Source organism: Coregonus lavaretus (assembly GCF_964263955.1).
Source record: "Coregonus lavaretus genome assembly, chromosome: 10".
Taxonomy (NCBI): Eukaryota; Metazoa; Chordata; class Actinopteri; order Salmoniformes; family Salmonidae; genus Coregonus; species Coregonus lavaretus.
In genome coordinates this window covers 59,612,371-59,633,889 of record NC_139997.1, presented here as the reverse complement: position 1 = coordinate 59,633,889, position 21,519 = coordinate 59,612,371, and the positions used below count along the sequence as shown (strand labels likewise).

The window sequence follows — 21,519 nt, the reverse complement described above, 5'->3', positions numbered from 1 at the left end:
TTTTTTATAACCCAACCTTGATCTGTACTTCTCCACAACTTTGTCCCTGACCTGTTTGGAGAGCTCCTTGGTCTTCAAGGTGCTGCTTGCTTGGTGGTGCCCCTTGCTTAGTGGTGTTGCAGACTCTGGGCCCTTTCAGAACAGGTGTATATATTCTGAGATCATGTGACAGATCATGTGACAGATTGCACACAGGTGTACTTTAACTAATTATGTGACTTTAAATGCCATTTAGCAGACGCTTTTATCCAAAGCGACTTACATTCATGTGCGCATACATTTTTACGTATGGGTGGTCCCGGGGATCGAACCCACTACACTGGCGTTACAAGCGCCATGCTCTACCAATTGAGCTACAGAGTACCACAGAGGACTTCTGAAGGTAATTGGTTGCACTAGATCTTATTTAGGGGCTTCATAGCAAAGGGGGTGAATACATATGCACGCACCACTTTTCCGTTATTTACTGTTTAGAATTTTTTGAAACAAGTTATTTTTTTTCATTTCACTTCACCAATTGACTATTTTGTGTATGTCCATTACATGAAATCCAAATAAAAATCCATTTAAATTACAGGTTGTAATGCAACAAAATAGGAAAAACGCCAAGGGGGATGAATACTTTTCCAAGGCACTGTAAGACATGTCTATGTCCTGGAAAGTTTGCTGTTACTTACAACAGTCATGCTAATCACATTAGTGCACGTTAGCTCAACCGTCCCGTATACGGGACACAGATCCCGTAGAGGTTAGAAGAGACAGCGCACACTTTTATCAAAGAAGAGACTGCTTCTTCTATGCAAATGTTGACCAGTACAATAAAATAAGTCACAAATGGAAGGGAAACACATCTGTAGCCCCTTGAAATCAGCCAAAACAAGCTCAACAACTCAATACATGCACACACGCCTATTGAATATGCATTCACCTGTATTGTAAATAGGCCTTTGCTACATCTTGATTTACCCAGTTCATCAATACACTAGAGATTTACAGTGCATTTGGAAAGTATTCAGACACCTTCACTTTTTCCACATTTTGTTATGTTACAGCCTTATTCTAAAATTATTTAAATTGTTTTTGTCCCTCATTAATCTACACACAATACCCAATAATGACAAAGCAAAAACAGGTTTAGACATTTTTGCAACTGTATTAAAAATAAAACCTAAATATTACATTTACATAAGTATTCAGACCCTTTACTCAATACTTGGTTGAAGCACCTTTGGCAGCAATTACACCCTCGAGTCTTCTTGGGTATGACGCTACAAGCTTGGCACACCTGTATTTGGGGAGTTTCTCCCATTCTTCTCTGCAGATCCTCTCAAGCTCTGTCAGGTTGGATGGGGAGCGTCGCTGCACAGCTATTTTCAGGTCTCTCCAGAGATGTTCGATCGGGTTCAAGTCTGGGCTCTGGATGGGCCACTCAAGGACATTCAGAGACTTGTCCCGAAGCCACTCCTACGTTGTCTTGGCTGTGTGCTTAGGGTTGTTGTCCTGTTGGAAGGTGAACCTTCGTCCCAGTCTGAGGTCCTGAGTGCTCTGGAGCAGGTTTTCATCAAGGATCTTTCTGTACTTTGCTCCATTCATCTTTCCCTCGATCCTAACTAGACTCCCAGTCCCTGCCGCTGAAAAACATCCCCACAGCATGATGGTGCCACCACCATGCTTCACCGTAGGGATGGTGCCAGGTTTCCTCCAGACGATGACGCTTGGCATTCAGGCCAAAGAGTTCAATCTTGGTTTCATCAGACCAGATAATCTTGTTTCTCATGGTCTGAGAGTCCTTTAGGTGCCTTTTGGCAAACTCCAAGTGGGCTGTCATGTGCCTTTTACTGAGGAGTGCCTTCCGTCTGGCCACTCTACCATAAAGGCCTGATTGGTGGAGTGCAGCACAGATGGTTGTCCTTCTGGAAGGTTCTCCTATCTCCACAGAGGAACTCTGGAGCTCTGTCAAGAGTGACCAAGAACCTGTCAGAGTGACCATCGGGTTCTTGGTCACCTCCCTGACCAAGGCCCTTCTCCCCCGATTGCTCAGTTTGGCCGGGCGGCAAGCTCTAGGAAGAGTCTTGGTGTTTCCAAACTTCTTCCATTTAAGAATAATGGAGGCCACTGTGTTCTTGGGGACCTTCAATGCTGCAGACATTTTGGTACCCTCATGGCTTGGTTTTTGCTCTGACATGAACTGTCTACATTGGGACCTTATATAGACAGGTGTGTGCCTTTCCAAATCATGTCCAATCAATTGAATTTACCTCAGGTGGACTCCAATCAAGTTGTAGAAACAGGATGATCAATGGAAACAGGATGCACCTGAGCTCAATTTCAAGTCTCATAGCAAAGGGTCTGAATACTTGTGTAAATAAGGTTTGTCTTTTATTTGTAATACATTTCTAAACATTTCTCAAAACCTGTCCCTAAAACAATTACTTCATTTTAGAATAAGGTTGTAACTAATAAAATGTGGAAAAAGTGAAGGGGTCTGAATACTTTCCGAATGCACTGTACCATTCAAATAAATGATTACCATTATGTTATGTAGTTCGTTTTTTACCAAAGTCAAATTGATTGTATGATGTTATAATTGATTCATTAATGCATACATAAACATAAATAGAAATATGTAATGATATTGAATTCAAAAGATCTGTCTGGATCAAGTGCCATTCTGTGACTTTGGCTAATACGGTTTTCTGTTCCACCTGATAGTTAATTGCGCACACCTGGTGTCCCAGGTCTAAATCAGTCCCTGATTAGAGGGCAACAATGAAGAAAGGCAGTGGAACTGGCTTCGAGGTCCAAAGTTGAGTTTGAGGGGTATAGAGTATTGTGATACTAAACCTGGTATTGAACTCAGAATTCTGCTATCGTGACAACACTAACTAATAGCTTACCATAAAAACATAAGTGGTCAGATTTTATCAGTACTTACATAAGCTAAACAAAAAAACCTTCCAAAACACAAATACAGCTGATTCTTACTGGGACTCGAGAAATGGTATGTAATATTTCTGCTGTCAATCAAGGGCACAGTTTACAGATTGTTTCTAAGGCAAATGGGCCAATAAAGTACGGATAAAAGATGGACCACATCAATAGTATGAGTCCGTCTTATGACAGGTCAATAAAGAATCAATAAAAAGTTAGGCTACACAAGAAGCACTCTGTGACATGCCAATAAAGTATGAATAAAGAAATAGACTCTTGTAGTCTGTCTTGTGACAGTTCTCACTCACCCGTGGAAGTAGAAGAGGTTGTACAGCTTGTTTGCATCGGCCACGCAGGCCTTGGTGACAGAGAGCACGCCGATGGGCTTCAAAGTGAGGGGCTCCAGAGCCGGGTTCCCAGACTCCACCAGCTGGGAGAAGAGGCGCTCCACACTCTGCCTGCAGCCCACGCACGGCACCAGCTGGGACAGGGCGCTGAACATCTCCCTGGACGACACAATCATGGCGTTGTTCAGGTCCTGCTGCTTCAACATGCTGTGATGCTGTGGGGGGCAGAGGCAGGCAGACACACACACACACACACACAACTTGACTTAGTACTGTGTGTAGCTAAGTGTTGAAGAAATAAAGGCATGATCCTTGAGCAAAGTATGACAACCAGTCTTAAAGTCAATATCATCAAGCCATGTATGAAAAGGCGCACACTAGGGATGCACATTTCGGTCAATTTTGCTGCCGACTAACCGACCCTCATTAACCTGTCAACAAACGGTTAGGGGGTTATAATCCACCCCCAGAAATAAAAATCATGAAACTCCTATCAATTCAATGAAAGCCTATGTTCTATCAGTGGGTAAAATAAACTTCTAAGTGGTCCGTCTGAAATCAGGAAATCGTGTAGGAACGCGTCATAGCTACATGGTTCCCGTCACTGGGCCTCAACATTATACATCGGGTTAGGGCCAAGTAGGGCCTGTTTTTTCATCAATAACTAGGGTACGGTCAGGTCTCGGGTATCACTTACATTTTGAAGCTGAGCCATTTGCTCGTGCACTGCTACGCAGTACAGTCATATCTGACTAAGATCATAACATGGGGTCAGAAGTGCTTCAAACTCGTCAAATATAAGGAGAGATTATTTCACAGAAAATAATAATGTGCCTTAAGTTGTCTGAGTTTAGAGTGATGAAAAAAGCTAACTGCTCTCATGTCTCTACATTGAGCAGAGCGACCCAAGCGGAGCGTTGCTATGGTTACTCACAGAGCAGCCATGAGCAGAGAACATTTTTTATTAATTTTTTCACCTTTATTTAACCAGGTAGGCCAGTTGAGAACAAGTTCTCATTTACAACTGCGACATGGCCAAGATAAAGCAAAGCAGTGCGATAAAAACACCAACACAGAGTTACATATGGTATAAACAAAAACGTACAGTCAATAACACAATAGAAAAATATAAAATCTATATACAGTGTGTGCAAATGTAGTAAGTTATGGAGGTAAGGCAATAAATAGGCCATAGTGCAAAATAATTACAATTTAGTATTAACACTGGAGTGATAGATGTGCAGAAGATGATGTGCAAATAGAGATACTGGGGATCAAATGAGCAAAATAAATAACAATATGGGGATGAGGTAGTTGGGCGGGCTAATTACAGATGGGCTGTGTACAGGTGCAGTGATCGGTAAGCTGCTCTGACAACTGATGCTTAAAGTTAGTGAGGGAGATAAGTGTCTCCAGATTCAGAGATTTTTGCAGTTCGTTCCAGTCATTGGAATAGCAAGTGTTTTTCGGTTTTCAAATAAATGTATAAAATGTGGTTAATGGCCCTGGCAGATTGGGCACCTCTTGAAGGCCAAATGGCCTTGCCCCTAAAATCACGAAATCCCAGTCCTGGAGTGCAGGAGGCCCTTCATGTTTTTGATTTAACCGACCTGGAAGACCAGGTGTGTTGAATTTAGGCAATCACTGAACTGATCAATTAACAAAGTAGCTCAGTGTGGTGCCTAGTAGGGACAAAATCTTGTAGTACCTGCGGCACTCCAGGAACAGGGTTGCCTAACCCTGCAATAGATGGTATGGGCATACTTGTCTAGAACACATCCAACCGTGTATATCGTCATGACAAAGTATATATTTTGCTTAGATGTGCTCAATCTAAACAGTGTACCAAATTATTCAACACAGTTTCTCCTTCAAGTACCATCTCGCAATGAGCTCTGTGTGTCTGTGGGAAAGGGCCGTTGTTGCCATAGCAACGTACTCTGCACTGGCTCTGGGCAGAGGCGAACTGCAAATTGAACTCGGTGAGACTCCTAAATTGTTAGTGCAGTTTGTTTAGCCGATTTTACTACATATGCAGTAAGTAGCACTAGCACCTTCACATGTAGGTTTTATTGTATGTAGTTACATTTGCTAGCTAGCTACCTAGCAGCCAGCACAGAGAGAGCATTGCATTGTGGGTTTTGTAGTCGACTTGAGCTGCAAAACCCACAAACACTTAATAATAATAATAATAAAATTATTATTATTATTATTATTATTATTATTATTATTATTATTATTATTATTATTATTATTATTAGCCATTTAGCAGACGCTTTTATCCAAAGCGACTTACAGTCATATGTGCATACATTTTTACGTATGGGTGGTCCCGGGGATCGAACCCACTACCCTGGCGTTACGAGCGCCATGCTCTACCAATTGAGCTACAGAGGACCACCCAACCCTCTAATCATAGGAATTAGAGGGTTGGGTGGATTATCCATGTAATTTTAGTCTCCAAACAGTAAAATTACCAACAGAAAATATTATGCATGCATTCAAGGAATGGCAATTTTTCATTAACAGCTTAATTAAAACATGCAACAATAGCAAGTCTTACAGTCAAAGGGCTATAGCCTATTATTGAACATGCAACTGCTGTAATGGAGAAGCTAATAAAACTTATTTTTCAAACATTTGCCAAAATGCAATTCGTAGGAAATCACAGTTCTAAAACAGTGCACCTAATGCGAGCAGTTCCATATGTGACAGATTAACATCTCTGTTAGAAACGTAGGTTTCTAACAATTATACTGCCTAAAGCTCATATTGCAAAGTGGTGGGTGACATGCTGATAGCCTGCCTACTGTTGACTATAGCCTATGCACTGGTGAATGGGAGGCGCGCCTTAATTACGAGTTAAGATTGTGAGATAAAACAGCTCTTTTTAATCATCAACAGTTTAAAAACATCAACAGTTTAAAAACGCGATTGCATTTAGAATAGTTATTTGTTGTGCAATGACTAGGCTTATAAAAGCATGTTTCACTCCAGTACCAGCTCTCATGCAGTCTGAAAGGTGCTCTCATGCGGTCTGACAGGTGCGCTCATGCGGTCTGACAGGTGATAGGCCATTCTGCTCCTCAAACTAGGCTCTGTATGCTGCGAGTGTGTGATAATTAAGTAGTGCTGAGCGATTAGTGCTTTTATAGGTCGGTTCGGTTTCTGTTAAATTATTAAAAAATTAATCACGGTTTTCGGTTTCAATTATTTAGGTTGAATGTTGTAACAGAATAAAACAATTAATAAAAGTCCCATGATGGTAGTGACTGCTCATTACTGCTTATCACATTAACCATTTATTGACATTTCTTTACTTTAATAAAATACTTCAGTTGTTCAAATTACATTTGTTTTATTTTAATGACCATTATTTAATTCCAAGTAATCTCATCTCTATAGAGCTGCTGCATATGCTGTCTAACAAAATTACTATTTTGTAGTTTTTCAAAGTAAATAAGGCATACTTTTATGACTGCTGAATTCCAACTATCGATCACTTAGATCATGTATTTTCAGATCCCCTCACGATCGCGCATTCTTCTGCCTCTTCCGTAGACTGGACAAGTAGACGCGCAATGGATTATGGTCATTCTAGTTAATAACCACGTTTTAAGCACTAAACTATGTAGAATATTGGCCTGTTGGAAACTACAACTCCCTACTACATCACACAGTTCAGGCTGGACCTGATTTATCTCTAGAGAAACTGTGCAATGTGTGCACAGAAAAAACCCTGAACAAAATGGAATTCAAATAATTGAACTGAAAAATAACAAATGTCGGTTAATATAATTTAAATTTACATCATTTAGCAGACGCTCTTATCCAGAGCGATTTACAGTGAGTGAGTGCATACATTTTTTAAATTTATTTTTTCATACTGGAATCGAACCCACAACCCTGGCGTTGCAAAATGCCATGCTCTACCAACTGAGCTACATCCCTGCCGGCCATTCCCTCCCCTACCCTGGACGACGCTGGGCCAATTGTGCGCTGCCCCATGGGTCTCCCGGTCGCGGCCAGCTACAACAGAGCCTGGATTTGAACCAGGATCTCTAGTGGCACAGCTAGCACTGTGATGCAGTGCCTTAGACCACTGCGCCACTCGGGAGAGATACATAAGATACATGACGACTCACGAAGATACACACACGGCAATTTAATTCCATTAAAGTATGCAAATTAACCTATAGACCGATAAGAATGACCGGTCAAATGTGTTTTCAGTGGCTAATGACTAACGGTTAACCGTTAACGTCCCTAGTACACACAAATCTTCTTCCTTCCTTATGACTAGGATGTTGATTCATTCTATTCGATCACATTCACAGCAACAGTGTCACAGTACTCACTCACCTCAACAAACTGCTTCATCTGAGAGCTGTTGATCTGGTGACTGTCAAGGTTCATGACACTGTCAGTGAACTCCATCACCATCTGTAATAACAAGGGGACATATATTGAAAATGTCATCAGCACAAGTATTCCACAACACAACTGGGAAATGCTACACTATGTAAAGTAGAGCAAGTAAATCTGTTCACTAAATGAATGCTCTTCCAACATTAACCTGTCCATACAGTATCTGCATCGCCAAAATAGGTCCAAGCCCAGTATCTAATATGCTACCACTGCTCAAATGATCACCATTTAGGCTAGCCACTCAGCTAACAAGCAACCGCATACAGTTTGCGGTCATGGTTAGCTTGCCGGTTAGTTAACTGGTCAGTTAGGCTAGCCTAACAGCTCAGAACTGTAATGCCAAAATGCATTGCTTAACCTACATCAGGGTGTCATTGGAAATACGTGACAGCTAGAGCTAGCTCTAACCAACATACCTAGCTATCAAACATTGCTGACTAGAAAGCCGGTTGGTGGATCCGGCTAGCTAGCTTGCTGGCGCTAGTTCTTGGAAAGGCCTAGCTAGTCCTCTCGGTCACTCGCTCGCAACCGAGTTTCATGGTCGACATAGGTAGCTAGCTACTTTCAGAAGAGTGCCTGATTGTAAAGCCTTAAAACATCTAGAGCACCATATGGGAGACGGACACACTGCACTTTCTTACCGTGAGAGTGTCATCGATGTACAGGGGAATCTGTCTTGCGAGGAAAGGAAAGTCTTCTTCCCCGTCCCTGCAAACCGCAACCAAGCGCGCCATGTCTTCCAGCTCCTGTCGTGGTGGTAGCACGTATTGCCTGTATACAGTTAGGACAGATTGAGAAAATCCAATAGTCACATTTTCACCAATAGCTAGGGCTAATGTACCCGTCATAACATGCAGGGAATTATAATTTGGAAAAATACATTGAATGTAACTGTTACTGTAATATGAAATGATCCCAACAATTTTAAACGCTTCGGTGGATGATACATGCCATTGTAGCAGTTCTCTATGACCTATAAGTCATGGATAGGTCATTGACCTAGCTGGCTCGTGGGCTGCTGCTAGTTACCGTTAGCTACTAACTAGCTAGTTACCTAGAGAAAGTGGATGCTAATAAATACTGGGCTGGGGCGTATTTATTACTCGAAAAAGTTGCAGCCATTCTGTTTCGTAACAGAAGCTAGAGTTTCTATTGGACATATTCATGTAGGTCCCTCCCTGTTTGCTGAACCTGTCCAATATAAATGTTCGTTTTCTTTTGCAACTGTTTGGCGAAATGATTACACCCCAGGCTAGTTAGCATAGTGCTAAAATTAGCGAACCAGTCAGTGAGTATACTTCATGATACTTCAGTTAGCTAGGTTTTAAACTGAGGTCGGAGCAATCTTTAAGAAAATACAAAAACTACAATAAGAACGTGTTAGATTACGGCACAGTTTACATTTACTGTGGTTAACTTTCTTATTTGGTTAACATGCTAGCTAGCAGCTACCTCCACTGGGTCTGAAGAAATTCGAATCAAATTGAAGCCTCAGAACGACACAGATTAGCTAACTCGCTAACGTGAACTCTTCGCCGAAAAAGTAGCTATGTCAACCGATCTGTAAATTACTGATCTTGCTTCATGTTCTTGACAACTGACACTTCTTTCCGAACTTACAAATGTATAATGACATTATTTTGTAAACACAAGCAATCACCGTACATCTCTTACCCACTTTTGAATGTTGCCTTTTTATACAAAAACAAACAAGCGCGGCGGCGGAATCTTCATGTGTAACCTTTGCCCTCAAGACTTAGCAACAAAAATAAATTCCAGCAGTACACTCGCGATGACATTCGAGCGCTAGGGGTTGCCAGAGCACAGATTGAACAATGAGACAGATATTTCACTGATAAATGTGCATCCGCTTGGCGTTTCCAAATATGGTAGTGAGAGGAAGCCCAGTAGCCTGTGTCATAGTTCCCAATCGTTCTGATTGTGTAGTGATTGTGACGTCATGTTGTAAAATTTCTCACACCGTGAATATGTTCCCAGTTCAATAATTAATTGCACGAGCCCGGACCTCACTGGAAAGGGTAGATGTCATACAGGGGAAAGGACTCAGAATATGTAGTGGGGCGTTTCGGACGTCCCCAGTAGCTGCATTACAGGTGGAGATGGGGGATATGCCATTGCAGATTAGGAGACAGCAGCTGGCAATTAATTATTGGGTTAACCTATAAGGACATGGGGTGTCTCATCCTGCGAAAGGGATTTTACAGGCATGCTGGGAACATGAGCGAAGACAGAACACAAGCTTTGGGTGGGTGGGTAAAACCCAGGCGAAGGAGATGGGACTGTATGGAAGGGAGTTTAGTCCAACAGTAGTTATTCCTGTAAATCCACCATGGCTACTCCCGCCTCCAGTAGTTGATCTAGAAGTGTTGGAGAGACTACAGAAAGATAGGGAGGGTGTTGATCCAGCAGATTTCTTTAAGAGACGTCTGGAAACTGTGTATCAGGAGTTTTTTATCAGAGAAGGCATTTATTTCAAGTACAGAGGAAAGTCGGGGAGGGGAGGACGGCAGGAAGGGACAGAAGAGAGGAGGCTATTTTTACAAGATTAAGGGTGGGACACAGCCAGTTGAATAAGTCATTAAATGTGATAGGAAAGCATCCATCAGGAAAGTGTGATTATTGTCAGGAAATAGAGACCGTGGAGCATGAATTGCTACAGTGTGGGCAGTATCAGAGGGAAAGAGAGAGGATGAAATCTAGTATGAGGTAGAAGGGGATATAGGAAATTAGTTTAAATAGTGTATTGAGTATATCATCATTAGATATAGTCTCAAATATTTTGTTATCTTTTTTAAGAGAAACAGGGTTGGCAGGTAGGATTTAGTTTCTCCCTGTCTCTGGCCCACATTCCAGTACAGTAGGTGGCGGTAATGCACCATAACGTTGGATGCCAACCGCCAATAAACCCCACTGAAGAAGAAGAAGAAGAAGAAGAATTAATTGCATGCCTGGCTGAGCTCGTGCGGATGTCTCTCTCTCTCTCCCCTCGCTCGACGTCGAAAAACTGTGGGCGCGTGCATTTGCTACATCTGCCAATCCAGACTCGCGTGTCAAAGTGCCACAGAGAATGGATTAAACTATTTACCCATTTAATAACCAGACCTTCATACAAACTTGCTATGAAAAGGGATCTTCTTTGGTAGGAGGACACAGACAGGAAGGTTGAGTTTGGAGAAGGTTAGAGGAGTAGGTGGGATAAATCGTTGAAAAACAAACAACCTTTACTCGGTGTGGGGGTGGTTCGGCACGGCTGTGCTGTGAATGGGTCAGAGATGGTAGGAGATAGTGATGGAGAAGAAAGTGAAGCAAGTATGGAACATAGCGGTACAAATAAAGGAGGGAGTAAGAAAGAGAAAAAGAAAGCGGGAGAGAAAGGGAGTAGGGGTATGAAGGGGAGCGAGAGGTCTATGGAGGCAGAAAAGGACGTTTGAGGAGAGCAACCTAGCTTCCAACGCTAGCGGAAGTTCGGAGGTAGAAAGTGCAGAGGAAGGGCAAGATAAGACGTGAGGGGAACATAGAGGTGAGGAGGAGCATAAAGTGATTCTTAAGTTTAGGGAGGAAGGGGGAGTTGGGGCGATGAGTCCGATAAGGTTGACGGCAGTGATAAAAGAGTTGATTGGGGAAGTTGTCAATGCTAAAGTGTTAAGAGATGGGAGCTTGTTGGTGTTCTGTAAGGACATGGCGCAAAGGGAAAAAGCTCTCAGAGTGAAGCAAATAGGGAAGTGTAAGGTGGAGTCGAGATTGATGTAAGGTGTAAGGTGGAGTCGAAATTGATAGAAAATAGACCTCGCTCTGGTATCTAGTGCGATGGCAGGAATATGTGAGTGGGAGGTATGGGAGTAGTCGACAGTAGGGATTGATCATTACCCCATAGTATGTACAGTAGGCCGGAGGGAGGAGGAGGTGTCAGTGGATGGAGTAGGCAGGTGGATGTTTGGAAGGGCAAAGTGGGATCAGTTTCAGAAGCTGAGTGAGCAGGTGATGGCTCGGGTGGATATGAGAGGGGATGTGGATAGTATGAATAACTGGGTGAGAACAGCGTTAGTGAGGGCAGCTACTGAGGCTATACTTAAGAGTTCAGGGAGGAGTAGGAAAGCAGTCCCATGGTGGACGGAGGAATGTGGGGCAATGGTGAGGAATAGGAACAGGGCATTTAGAGTACTGAAAAGGACGCATAACTTCCAACATCTGATTCAGTATAAGCAGGCCCAGGCCATGGTGAGGACAACTATCCGTCAGGCAAAGAGGTCATGTTGGCAACGGTTCTGTGACACCATTGGAAGGGCGACACCTGTGGGATAAGTGTGGTGGATGAGTAAGAGGATGAGTGGGGTCAGAAGAGAGTGGGATTATCCAGTGTTGACGAGTGGGGAGGATATGGCAGTAACAGATGAGGAGAAGGCAGAGATGATGGCCAAAGCATTTGTCCAAGTGCATAGCTCCGCAAATCTGTCAGAGGAGGGGCAGAGGGGGAGAGAGAACACGAGAGAGGAGCATCCTGGAGTGCTGGATAGGAGGGAGGATGTAAATTATGCGTTGAATGCACCATTTACCATGGCAGAGGTGAAAAGAGCAATAGGTAAGGCTGGGTTAACTTCACCTGGGAAAGATGAGGTGTGCTATGTTATCTTGGCCCATCTTAGTGATGAGGCACGGGATAAGGTATTGGTGTTGTACAACAGAGTGTGGGAGGAGGGGAAACTACCAGGCAGTTGGAAGGAGGCAGTAGTGGTACCAATCCGGAAGCCCGGGAAGGATCCAACGAGACCAACAAGCTATCAGCCAATAGCTTTAACATCATATGTAAACTCAGCAAAAAAAGAAACGTCCCTTTTTCAGGACCCTGTCTTTCAAAGATAATTTGTAAAAATCCAAATAACTTCACAGATCTTCATTGTAAAGGCTTTAAACACTATTTCCCATGCTTGTTCAATGTACCATAAACCATTAATGAACATGCACTTGTGGAACAGTCGTTAAGACACTAACAGCTTACAGACGGTAGGCAATTAAGGTCACAGTTATGAAAACTTAGGACACTAAAGAGGCCTTTCTACTGACTCTGAAAAACACCAAATGAAAGATGCCCAGGGTCCCTGCTCATCTGCGTGAACATGCTGCAATGAGGCATAAGGACTGCAGATGTGGCCAGGGCAATAAATTGCAATGTCCGTGCTGTGAGACGCCTAAGACAGCGCTACAGGGAGACAGGACGGACAGCTGATCGTCCTCGCAGTGGCAGACCACGTGTAACAACACCTGCACAGGATCGGTACATCCGAACATTACACCTGCGGGACAGGTACAGGATGGCAACAACAACTGCCCGAGTTACACCAGGAACGCACAATCCCTCCGTCAGTGCTCAGACTGTCCGCAATAGGCTGAGAGAGGCTGGACTGATGGCCTGTTGTAAGGCAGGTCCTCACAATTTACATTTACATTTTAGTCATTTAGCAGACGCTCCTATCCAGAGCAACTTACAGTCACCAGACATCCCCGGCAACAACGTCGCCTATGGGCACAAACCCACTGTCGCTGGACCAGACAGTGCTCTTCACTGACGAGTCGCGGTTTTGTCTCACCAGGGGTCATGGTCGGATTTACGTTTATCGTCGAAGGAATGAGCGTTACACCGAGGCCTGTACTCTGGAGCGGGCTCGATTTGGAGGTGGAGGGTCCGTCATGGTCTGGGGCGGTGTGTCACAGCATCATCGGACTGAGCTTGTTGTCATTGCAGGCAATCTCAACGCTGTGCGTTACAGGGAAGACATCCTCCTCCCTCATGTGGTACCCTTCCTGCAGGCTCATCCTGACATGACCCTCCAGCATGACAATGCTGCAAGACAGGAATGTCAGTGTTCTGCCATGGCCAGCGAAGAGCCCGGATCTCAATCCCATTGAGCACGTCTGGGACCTGTTGGATCGGAGGGTGAGGGCTAGGCCCATTCCCCCCAGAAATGTCCAGGAACTTGCAGGTGCCTTGGTGGAAGAATGGGGTAACATCTCACAGCAAATCTGGTGCAGTCCATTAGGAGGAGATGCACTGCATTACTTAATGCAGCTGGTGGCCACACCAGATACTGACTGTAACTTTTGATTTTGACCCCCCCCCAGTTGACAGTGAGAGGACGTTTCTTTTTTGCTGAGTTTATGTAAGATTATGGAACGTATGATTACAGAGAGGCTAACTTACTTCCTGGAGAGCAGAGGGCTAGTATCGCCACATCAGAGTGGGTTCAGGAAGGGTAGGGGAACTACAGTGAGGGAAAAAAGTATTTGATCCCCTGCTGATTTTGCATGTTTGCCCACTGACAAAGAAATGATCAGTCTATACTTTTAATGGTAGGTTTATTTGATCAGTGAGAGACAGAATAACAACAAAAAAATCCAGAAAAACGCATGTCAAAAATGTTATAAATTGATTTGCATTTTAATGAAGGAAATAAGTATTTGACCCCCTCTCAATCAGAAAGATATCTGGCTCCCAGGTGTCTTTTATACAGGTAATGAGCTGAGATTAGGAGCACACTCTTAAAGGGAGTGCTCCTAATCTCAGTTAGTTACCTGTATAAAATACACCTGTCCACAGAAGCAATCAATCAGATTCCAAACTCTCCACCATGGCCAAGACCAAAGAGCTCTCCAAGGATGTCAGGGACAAGATTGTAGACCTACACAAGGCCGGAATGGGCTACAAGACCATCGCCAAGCAGCTTGGTGAGAATGTGACAACAGTTGGTGCGATTATTCGCAAATGGAAGAAACACAAAATAACTGTCAATCTCCCTCGGCCTGGGGCTCCATGCAAGATCTCACCTCGTGGATTTGCAATGATCATGAGAACGGTGAGGAATCAGCCCAGAACTACACGGGAGGATCTTGTCAATGATCTCAAGGCAGCTGGGACCATAGACACCTAGAAAACAATGGGTAACACACTACGCCGTGAAGGACTGAAATCCTGCAGTGCCCGCAATGTCACCCTGCTCAAGAAAGCACATATACATGCCTGTCTGAAGTTTGCCAATGAACATCTGAATGATTCAGAGGAGAACTGGGTGAAAGTGTTGTGGTCAGATGAGACCAAAATCGAGCTCTTTGGCATCAACTAAACTCGCCGTGTTTGGAGGAGGAGGAATGCTGCCTATGACCCCAAGAACACCATCCCCACCGTCAAACATGGAGGTGAAAACATTATGCTTTGGGGGTGTTTTTCTGCTAAGGGGACAGGACAACTTCACCGCATCAAAGGGACGATGGATGGGGCCATGTACCTTCAAGTCTTGGGTGAGAACATCCTTCCCTCAGCCAGGGTATTGAAAATGGGTAGTGGATGGGTATTCCAGCATGACAATGACCCAAAACACACGGCCAAGGCAACAAAGGAGTGGGTCAAGAAGAAGCACATTAAGGTCCTGGAATGGCCTAGCCAGTCTCCAGACCTTAATCCCATAGAAAATCTGTGGAGGGAGCTGAAGGTTCGAGTTGCCAAACGTCAGCCTCGAAACCTTAATGACTTGGAGAAGATCTGCAAAGAGGAGTGGGACAAAATCCCTCCTGAGATGTGTGCAAACCTGGTGGCCAACTACAAGAAACATCTGACCTCTGTGATTGCCAACAAGGGTTTTGCCACCAAGTACTAAGTCATGTTTTGCAGAGGGGTCAAATACTTATTTCCCTCATTAAAATGCAAATCAATTTATAACATTTTTGACATGCGTTTTTCTGGATATTTTTGTTGTTATTCTGTCTCTCACTGTTCAAATAAACCTACCATTAAAATTATAGACTGATCATTTCTTTGTCAGTGGGCAAACGTACATAATCAGCAGGGGTTCATATACTTTTTTCCCTCACTGTATGGATCCAGTGTTCTGCTTAGAAGCAGAGGTGAGGAAGGCTCAGGTGAACAAGGAGACTGTTGTAGCTGTCTTTTTTGATGTGGAGAAGGCATATGATATGATGTGGAAGGAGGGTTTGTTAATCAAGCTTGATATTATGGGGGTAGGAGGAAAAACATACAACTGGATAAAGGATTTCCTGTTTGGAAGGTCTATCCAGGTGAGGGTGGGGAAGTCTTTATCAGGCAGCTACTTGGTGGATAACGGTACACCACAGGGGAGCGTGATTAGTCCTCTGTTGTTCTCAATCATGATCAATGATGTTTACTCTCAGGTACATCCGGATATAGGGAGGTCGTTATTTGCAGATGATGGGGTCCATACATAGTCAGGAAGGTACAGGAAGCAATTGATGAGGTAGATCGGTGGGCATTAATGTGGGGTTTCAGGTTCTCTGTAGAGAAAACTCAAACAGTGTTCTTTACCAGGAGGAAGGTGGGAGATGATGTATGCTTGAGGTTATATGGGAGAAACTTGGAGAGAGTTGGGGCCTTCAGGTTCCTTTGGGTATACTTTGACACTAGACTGACCTGGGCAGAACACATTGAGAGAGTGGTGGGAAAGTGTAAGAAGGTGCTAAATGTGATGCGCTGTCTGACGGCGAAGGAGTGGGAGGCTGGGCGTTCCTCATTGAAGACCATGTATGTTGCATTGATCCAATCTGTAATAGACTATGGCAGTATAGCATATGGTTCGGCAGCCCGGACCTCACTGGAAAGGCTAGATGTCATACAGGGGCAAGGACTCAGAGTGTAGTGGGGCATTTCGGACGTCCCCAGTAGCTGCATTACAGGTGGAGATGGGGGATATGCCATTGCAGATTAGGAGACAGCAGCTGGCAATTAATTATTGGGTCAACCTATAAGGACATGGGGTGTCTCATCCTGCTGTCGTATCTGATGAATGGTGGCCATTATTGCTGTCAACAAAGAGTCCGTTTTATGCTGCATCGTGTTAGAGGCTTTTATTAAAATCACGAGGTTACAGCATAAATGACAGGTGACATGACACCCGGAGAACGGCTCCCCCGATTGCCATGGCCGTTCTGACGTCTTCCTCGCCTAACCCCCCTATTTATAAACAATGAAACTCCCTCCTCTGGCCAATCACCAGTCTCCCCTGTTTACAACACACTTCCTGTCTGTTCTATGTGACGTTACACTAAACCATATACTAACGTAACCAACATTCCATTTCTTCATGAAAAACATTTAACAAAGGCATAATCTTCAGATACTATATTCCCCCCTTCGAGACGAACTAAACGTCTCGAAAACAAACAGAATAGGATTATGACTAGTAACAATTTATCTTATTGAGTATCTTTAACATTAAACCAAAAACATTCTCCTCTAGAGTGTAAATACCTTTCTATGCAATAACTGTTTATGAAGTGTGAATACATTACTATGAAATATGAAGAAATCTCTATGGAGTGTAAGAGCGAAAAACTGTCCGGCAGCCATCTTTTCAGATATCCATCCATCAATCAAGACAGTAAAATTCTCTCACGGTCCCTCTGCCCCAGGCAACCACCTCGGTACTCCAGATAACCTCATAAACCATGTAAATGCATTTGAAAGTATGATGCAACTAAATACACATGTAAGCCCCTGCAAACAAAATCCTATCCAATAACATCCATTGTACGGCTGGTCAACCCATCGGATCGTACAATGAATCTCTCCCTTCCTAGCCTCTCTGTCCCTAAACATTCACGAAATAAACACAAACATCTAAGATCCTCACATGTATTCAATAACATCAAATATCCTTCTACAAATATTAATACCTGAGACTATTACACAATTATGTATTACACATGTCTATATTTCATTGCAGACACTGGAATGTAGTCCACTACACTTCATCTCCCTGTAGTCTTGACTTGGATGAATGGATTGTTGATGATGAAATCAGCCACACCCTCCTTGTTTCATCTCCTCCAGTCATATTGTCCCTTCATATTGTCTTTGTTTGAGTATTTCAATCTCCACATGTTCTCCCAAATGCTTCTGGAATGAAAAGAAAAGAAACGACCAAACAGTATCTTTTGCAAAACAACCCTTTCAAATTAAACATCAATATCCACTAAGAATATAAACTGATATATAAATGATGCATGAATCACATAAACCTATTCCCCCCTTTGATTCATAAATCATACCAACATCACCCCAATATTGAATTTTTTTTTTTTTTAAATAATCAACTCATAAAAAAAATGATATTTATCCATCAGTAGTCCATCCATCTTCCTCCAGATCAGGAACAGTCAACACCGACATCTGAGTGTTGTCTCCAGGAATCACTCTCCAACCTATCTCAATATCATAGCTTTCTCAAAGGTCAGTAACAAATTACACATCACACAGTGTTATCAAAGCTGAAACTAAAATCTGACCCATCACTGCCCCTACTGGGCCTAACTGATTTTGCCACCAAGTCTTCGAAATGCATCCCTTATTTAACCCCAGTGATATTATCTGAAAGTATAACTAATATTTATCACTATGATCTTCCCAAATGTTACACCATACCATGAATAAAGTCCCCCCTTCTCCCTTAGACTTATCCTTCAATGATAGTCTTGAAGACTATGACATGTCGCCATGTCACCCTTTTAACCCTAGATTTAGCTGTGTCCGGTGCTATCCCTCTTATAATGGTAAAAGCCTCATATGGAAGCTTCAACGTTGACATGTAACCAAATCCTTTCCATCCATAATGTAAGAATATATATTTTATCATCACAAACCCACCAAATATCTCAAAAATTCTCCATAGTCACATTGTCAGTCAAAAGCTAATCGTTTAACCATCAAAGTCCTGCTCTTCTTACTACCTGGTACCTAAAAAGTAACATATTTCTCATTACTACCCTTAAGGTCATGCTTATCCAAAGTTATCATATAACATCCCAATCTTATCTTCCCATAAACACACCCCCTACCTCACATGTTTCATTAGAACAAAAACAACCTTTAGCCCTCAATGTTTCACCTGAATACTTCAGGATTCCGTTGTTACCTGATTTTCCTTTCCCATTTAACAATTCCCATAGGGTAATTCATTTAACCAAGAACACTTAAACCTAGGCTTAAACCACTGTTCTGACAACGACATTATTTTATCTGTCAATGACTGTTGCTGATACCACAGTCATGACAAAGCATAAGACTGAACCATACCTGATAGAGGCCGCGCGACCGTCTAACATGTTTGGTGCTGGAATTCTCAACAGACATGGACCCTCAAGATTCCTCACTGACCTTACAGAATGAGTTAATCTATCTCTAATTTCCACAACAGAAGAACGAGCGGTACTGATCAGATACCCCTCCTTGTCTGTCATCAAAATCAAAGATCTCATCCTGTCCTCCATGATGAATCTATATTCTCTCTACTACTATCTGTTCTCCTATTTTAACCCCATTCGTACTATCATTGACAGCACTCTCCATCCGTAACATAACCCATGAGTCTAAAATTCCCCATTTAATTTCAGAAAAGTTGTTGTCGATGTCATACTCCCTCTTTTGCTATTGCCATCGTATCACTAATCCCTTCCAAAGTTACCATTAAAGTAGTTGATTTAGCTGCTGTATCAACCCTAATTACTTCTAGTGCAAAAGTTCCCATTATCCTCTGTGTATTATCTACTGTTGGAGTGACTACTGTAATCTACTCCTCCTGAACTCCTTCGGTGACTGCGGAAGCTTCAACAGATTTCAAATCTTCCATTATAGGCATCACTTTACGAATTACATAGCCCTTTAACCCATAATTCTTAACCGGAACAACTTCTAATGCTTGCCCTAAATAAGCATACATATATTCTCCCTGACCTTTCTCTGTAACATTACGCAACATAAGTGAACAGTCACTCCTAACCCTCTTCCAAACTATACCTCCTTTGACTAGGTGAAACAGCTTCTACTCCTGGTCCTGATAACAATACTTATTCTCCATAATTATCTCTCCATATGGGAGAAACGTCCCCATCCTAAACCCTAATAAGTATTTTTCCCCCTAAAATTGGTGCTGTATTGGTTCCCTTATAATCAAATGCGATATATTTATGGCTTTCATAACTATCAATGTTGAAAGAGTTAAATTGCTTCTCACTGTTGTCATAATAGACTGAAGTGTTAATGTCCTTAGTTACTCCTAATTTTCCCCAGTTTTCCCCTAAGACTTTGAACTCTTTACTTGTACTTCCATCTATCACCACTAGTGTCACTTTTTCCCCACTCTCAGTCCTTTCTCTAAATCCCTGACTTTCAAACTTTTGATTACACAAAATACACCTATAATTACCTTGATCTCCCTGCTGAGAACTGTAACTATAGATACTCAATCACCCTCAATCTTTTCTTATCATTCAGCAACACATACTTTCTCAATGCATCTGCCCCTAACAGATCTAACCTCCTACCATATCTTCCCACTAAACTTCTAAAAATGTCATTCACCACTTCTCTCTCTGTCTTACTACTAACTTTGAAACTTAGCTTACTGTCTCAGAGTTCCTTCAACCCTAATCTACTCCTAACTTATTTTAATCTAATCTTTTCTCTCATAACATTTACAACTTTTCCCCCTGATTTTTCACAAAATCCCTTACCACCAAATTTTTAGAATATGTGATTGGGAAAGTTCCCCACCTGCTTCTGACTCATTACACACAGACTTGGCAAAACGACTAAACACCTTTTAGCCTAGCCTGAAATCCCTTAGTGTAAGAATGTAACCCAGAATAATAGTCACCCCTTTTAACTTTTCAGACAGATTAGTACCTTAAGAGTAATTAACTGTTTTACTACCTCAAATCCCTATCCTAATTCGTTATCAATTAGTGAGATGTTTAACCTCTTTAGGCTGAACCCAAATAAGTTTTTCCCCTATTCACTATCACTTATTTTCCTTTATTGTGAACTAGCTTATTTTAGACTGTATAGCCTAAGGCTTCCCCCCTGTAATTATTAATATAACCCTAAACAACTCCAAATAAATCCAAATAAATCAATTAAAAATCATGAATAATTAAAACCAATTTTTATTCCTATGTCACCAATTTATCAATTAGTGTTGGCTATCTTACCACAACCCATCAAATGCAAGTAAATGTAGCCCTAAACTCCATTGTTTAATATGCACCCAAGTATCTTAATTGCCGAATAATGTCAGTACCTGATTTCCAACCTAATTCCAATCAAACCCCAGTTATGCACAGAGCCTCAAAATGCAATTTTTAATGAAAGAGTAAGCCTATGTGAAATTGTCATAACATCACATATTTTGTTAGGATGATTTTGTGCACTAGCCTGATCTGATCCCCTCGTCTGACTCTGCCTCGTCACACCTTGTCACGTCACGTCACGCACACGTTAGCCCCTCCTCTCTCCTGTCGTATCGTATCGTATTGCTCCACTCATATGACAGAAAAACAAAGACACAGAATCACATTTTAGTAGTCAATGCAATCCCTGAGTTATTTCAACCATATACAATATTCCTTCGTACACCCATTATTCACTCCAAGACTAAAATCAGAACTAAATAGATCGCTCAAAAACATTTTTATTCAATTTTAATCGTCTTTTAATTATTTAATTCAATTTATTATAATCCGCTACCATATATCTAATTTATAAATTCAATAGGTTACAAAACAAGTTTCATCTTTAACCAATCGCAGTTTAAACTAGAATAATCGTGCTAAAATCTATCTTCTCTTTGTCCGTGTGTTTCTCTCTGCCCCTGCAGCTCCCAAATGGGACCTATGACCTCAACCAACCATTTTGTTTTGTAGGCTCAGCGCGACCACATGTCGTAGTTTTAGCCCCGTAAAATCAAACGCATGCGCACATCCCCTTAAGCCCATG

General features: G+C 42.3%; 1 protein-coding gene across 4 annotated transcripts in view; it reads right to left on the bottom strand.

Moving 5' to 3' along the window:
* Positions 1-9,516, bottom strand: part of LOC311135624 (gametogenetin-binding protein 2-like) — a 37,444-nt gene extending 27,928 nt beyond the window's left edge. The window contains exons 1-4 of one of the 4 annotated variants that reach the window (XM_084169653.1): positions 9,381-9,516; positions 8,348-8,477; positions 7,641-7,721; positions 3,240-3,493 (exon numbers count right to left, since the gene is read on the bottom strand). In XM_084169653.1, coding sequence (XP_084025779.1) covers positions 3,240-3,493; positions 7,641-7,721; positions 8,348-8,440 — 428 coding nt within the window. In that variant the 5' untranslated portion in view covers positions 8,441-8,477; positions 9,381-9,516. Of the gene's footprint in view, positions 1-3,239; positions 3,494-7,640; positions 7,722-8,347; positions 8,478-8,604; positions 8,676-9,371 lie in introns of those variants that run through there. The other 3 variants (XM_084169652.1, XM_084169651.1, XM_084169654.1) reach the window with 3 other exon arrangements.
* Between the last annotated feature and the right edge of the window lie 12,003 nt (positions 9,517-21,519).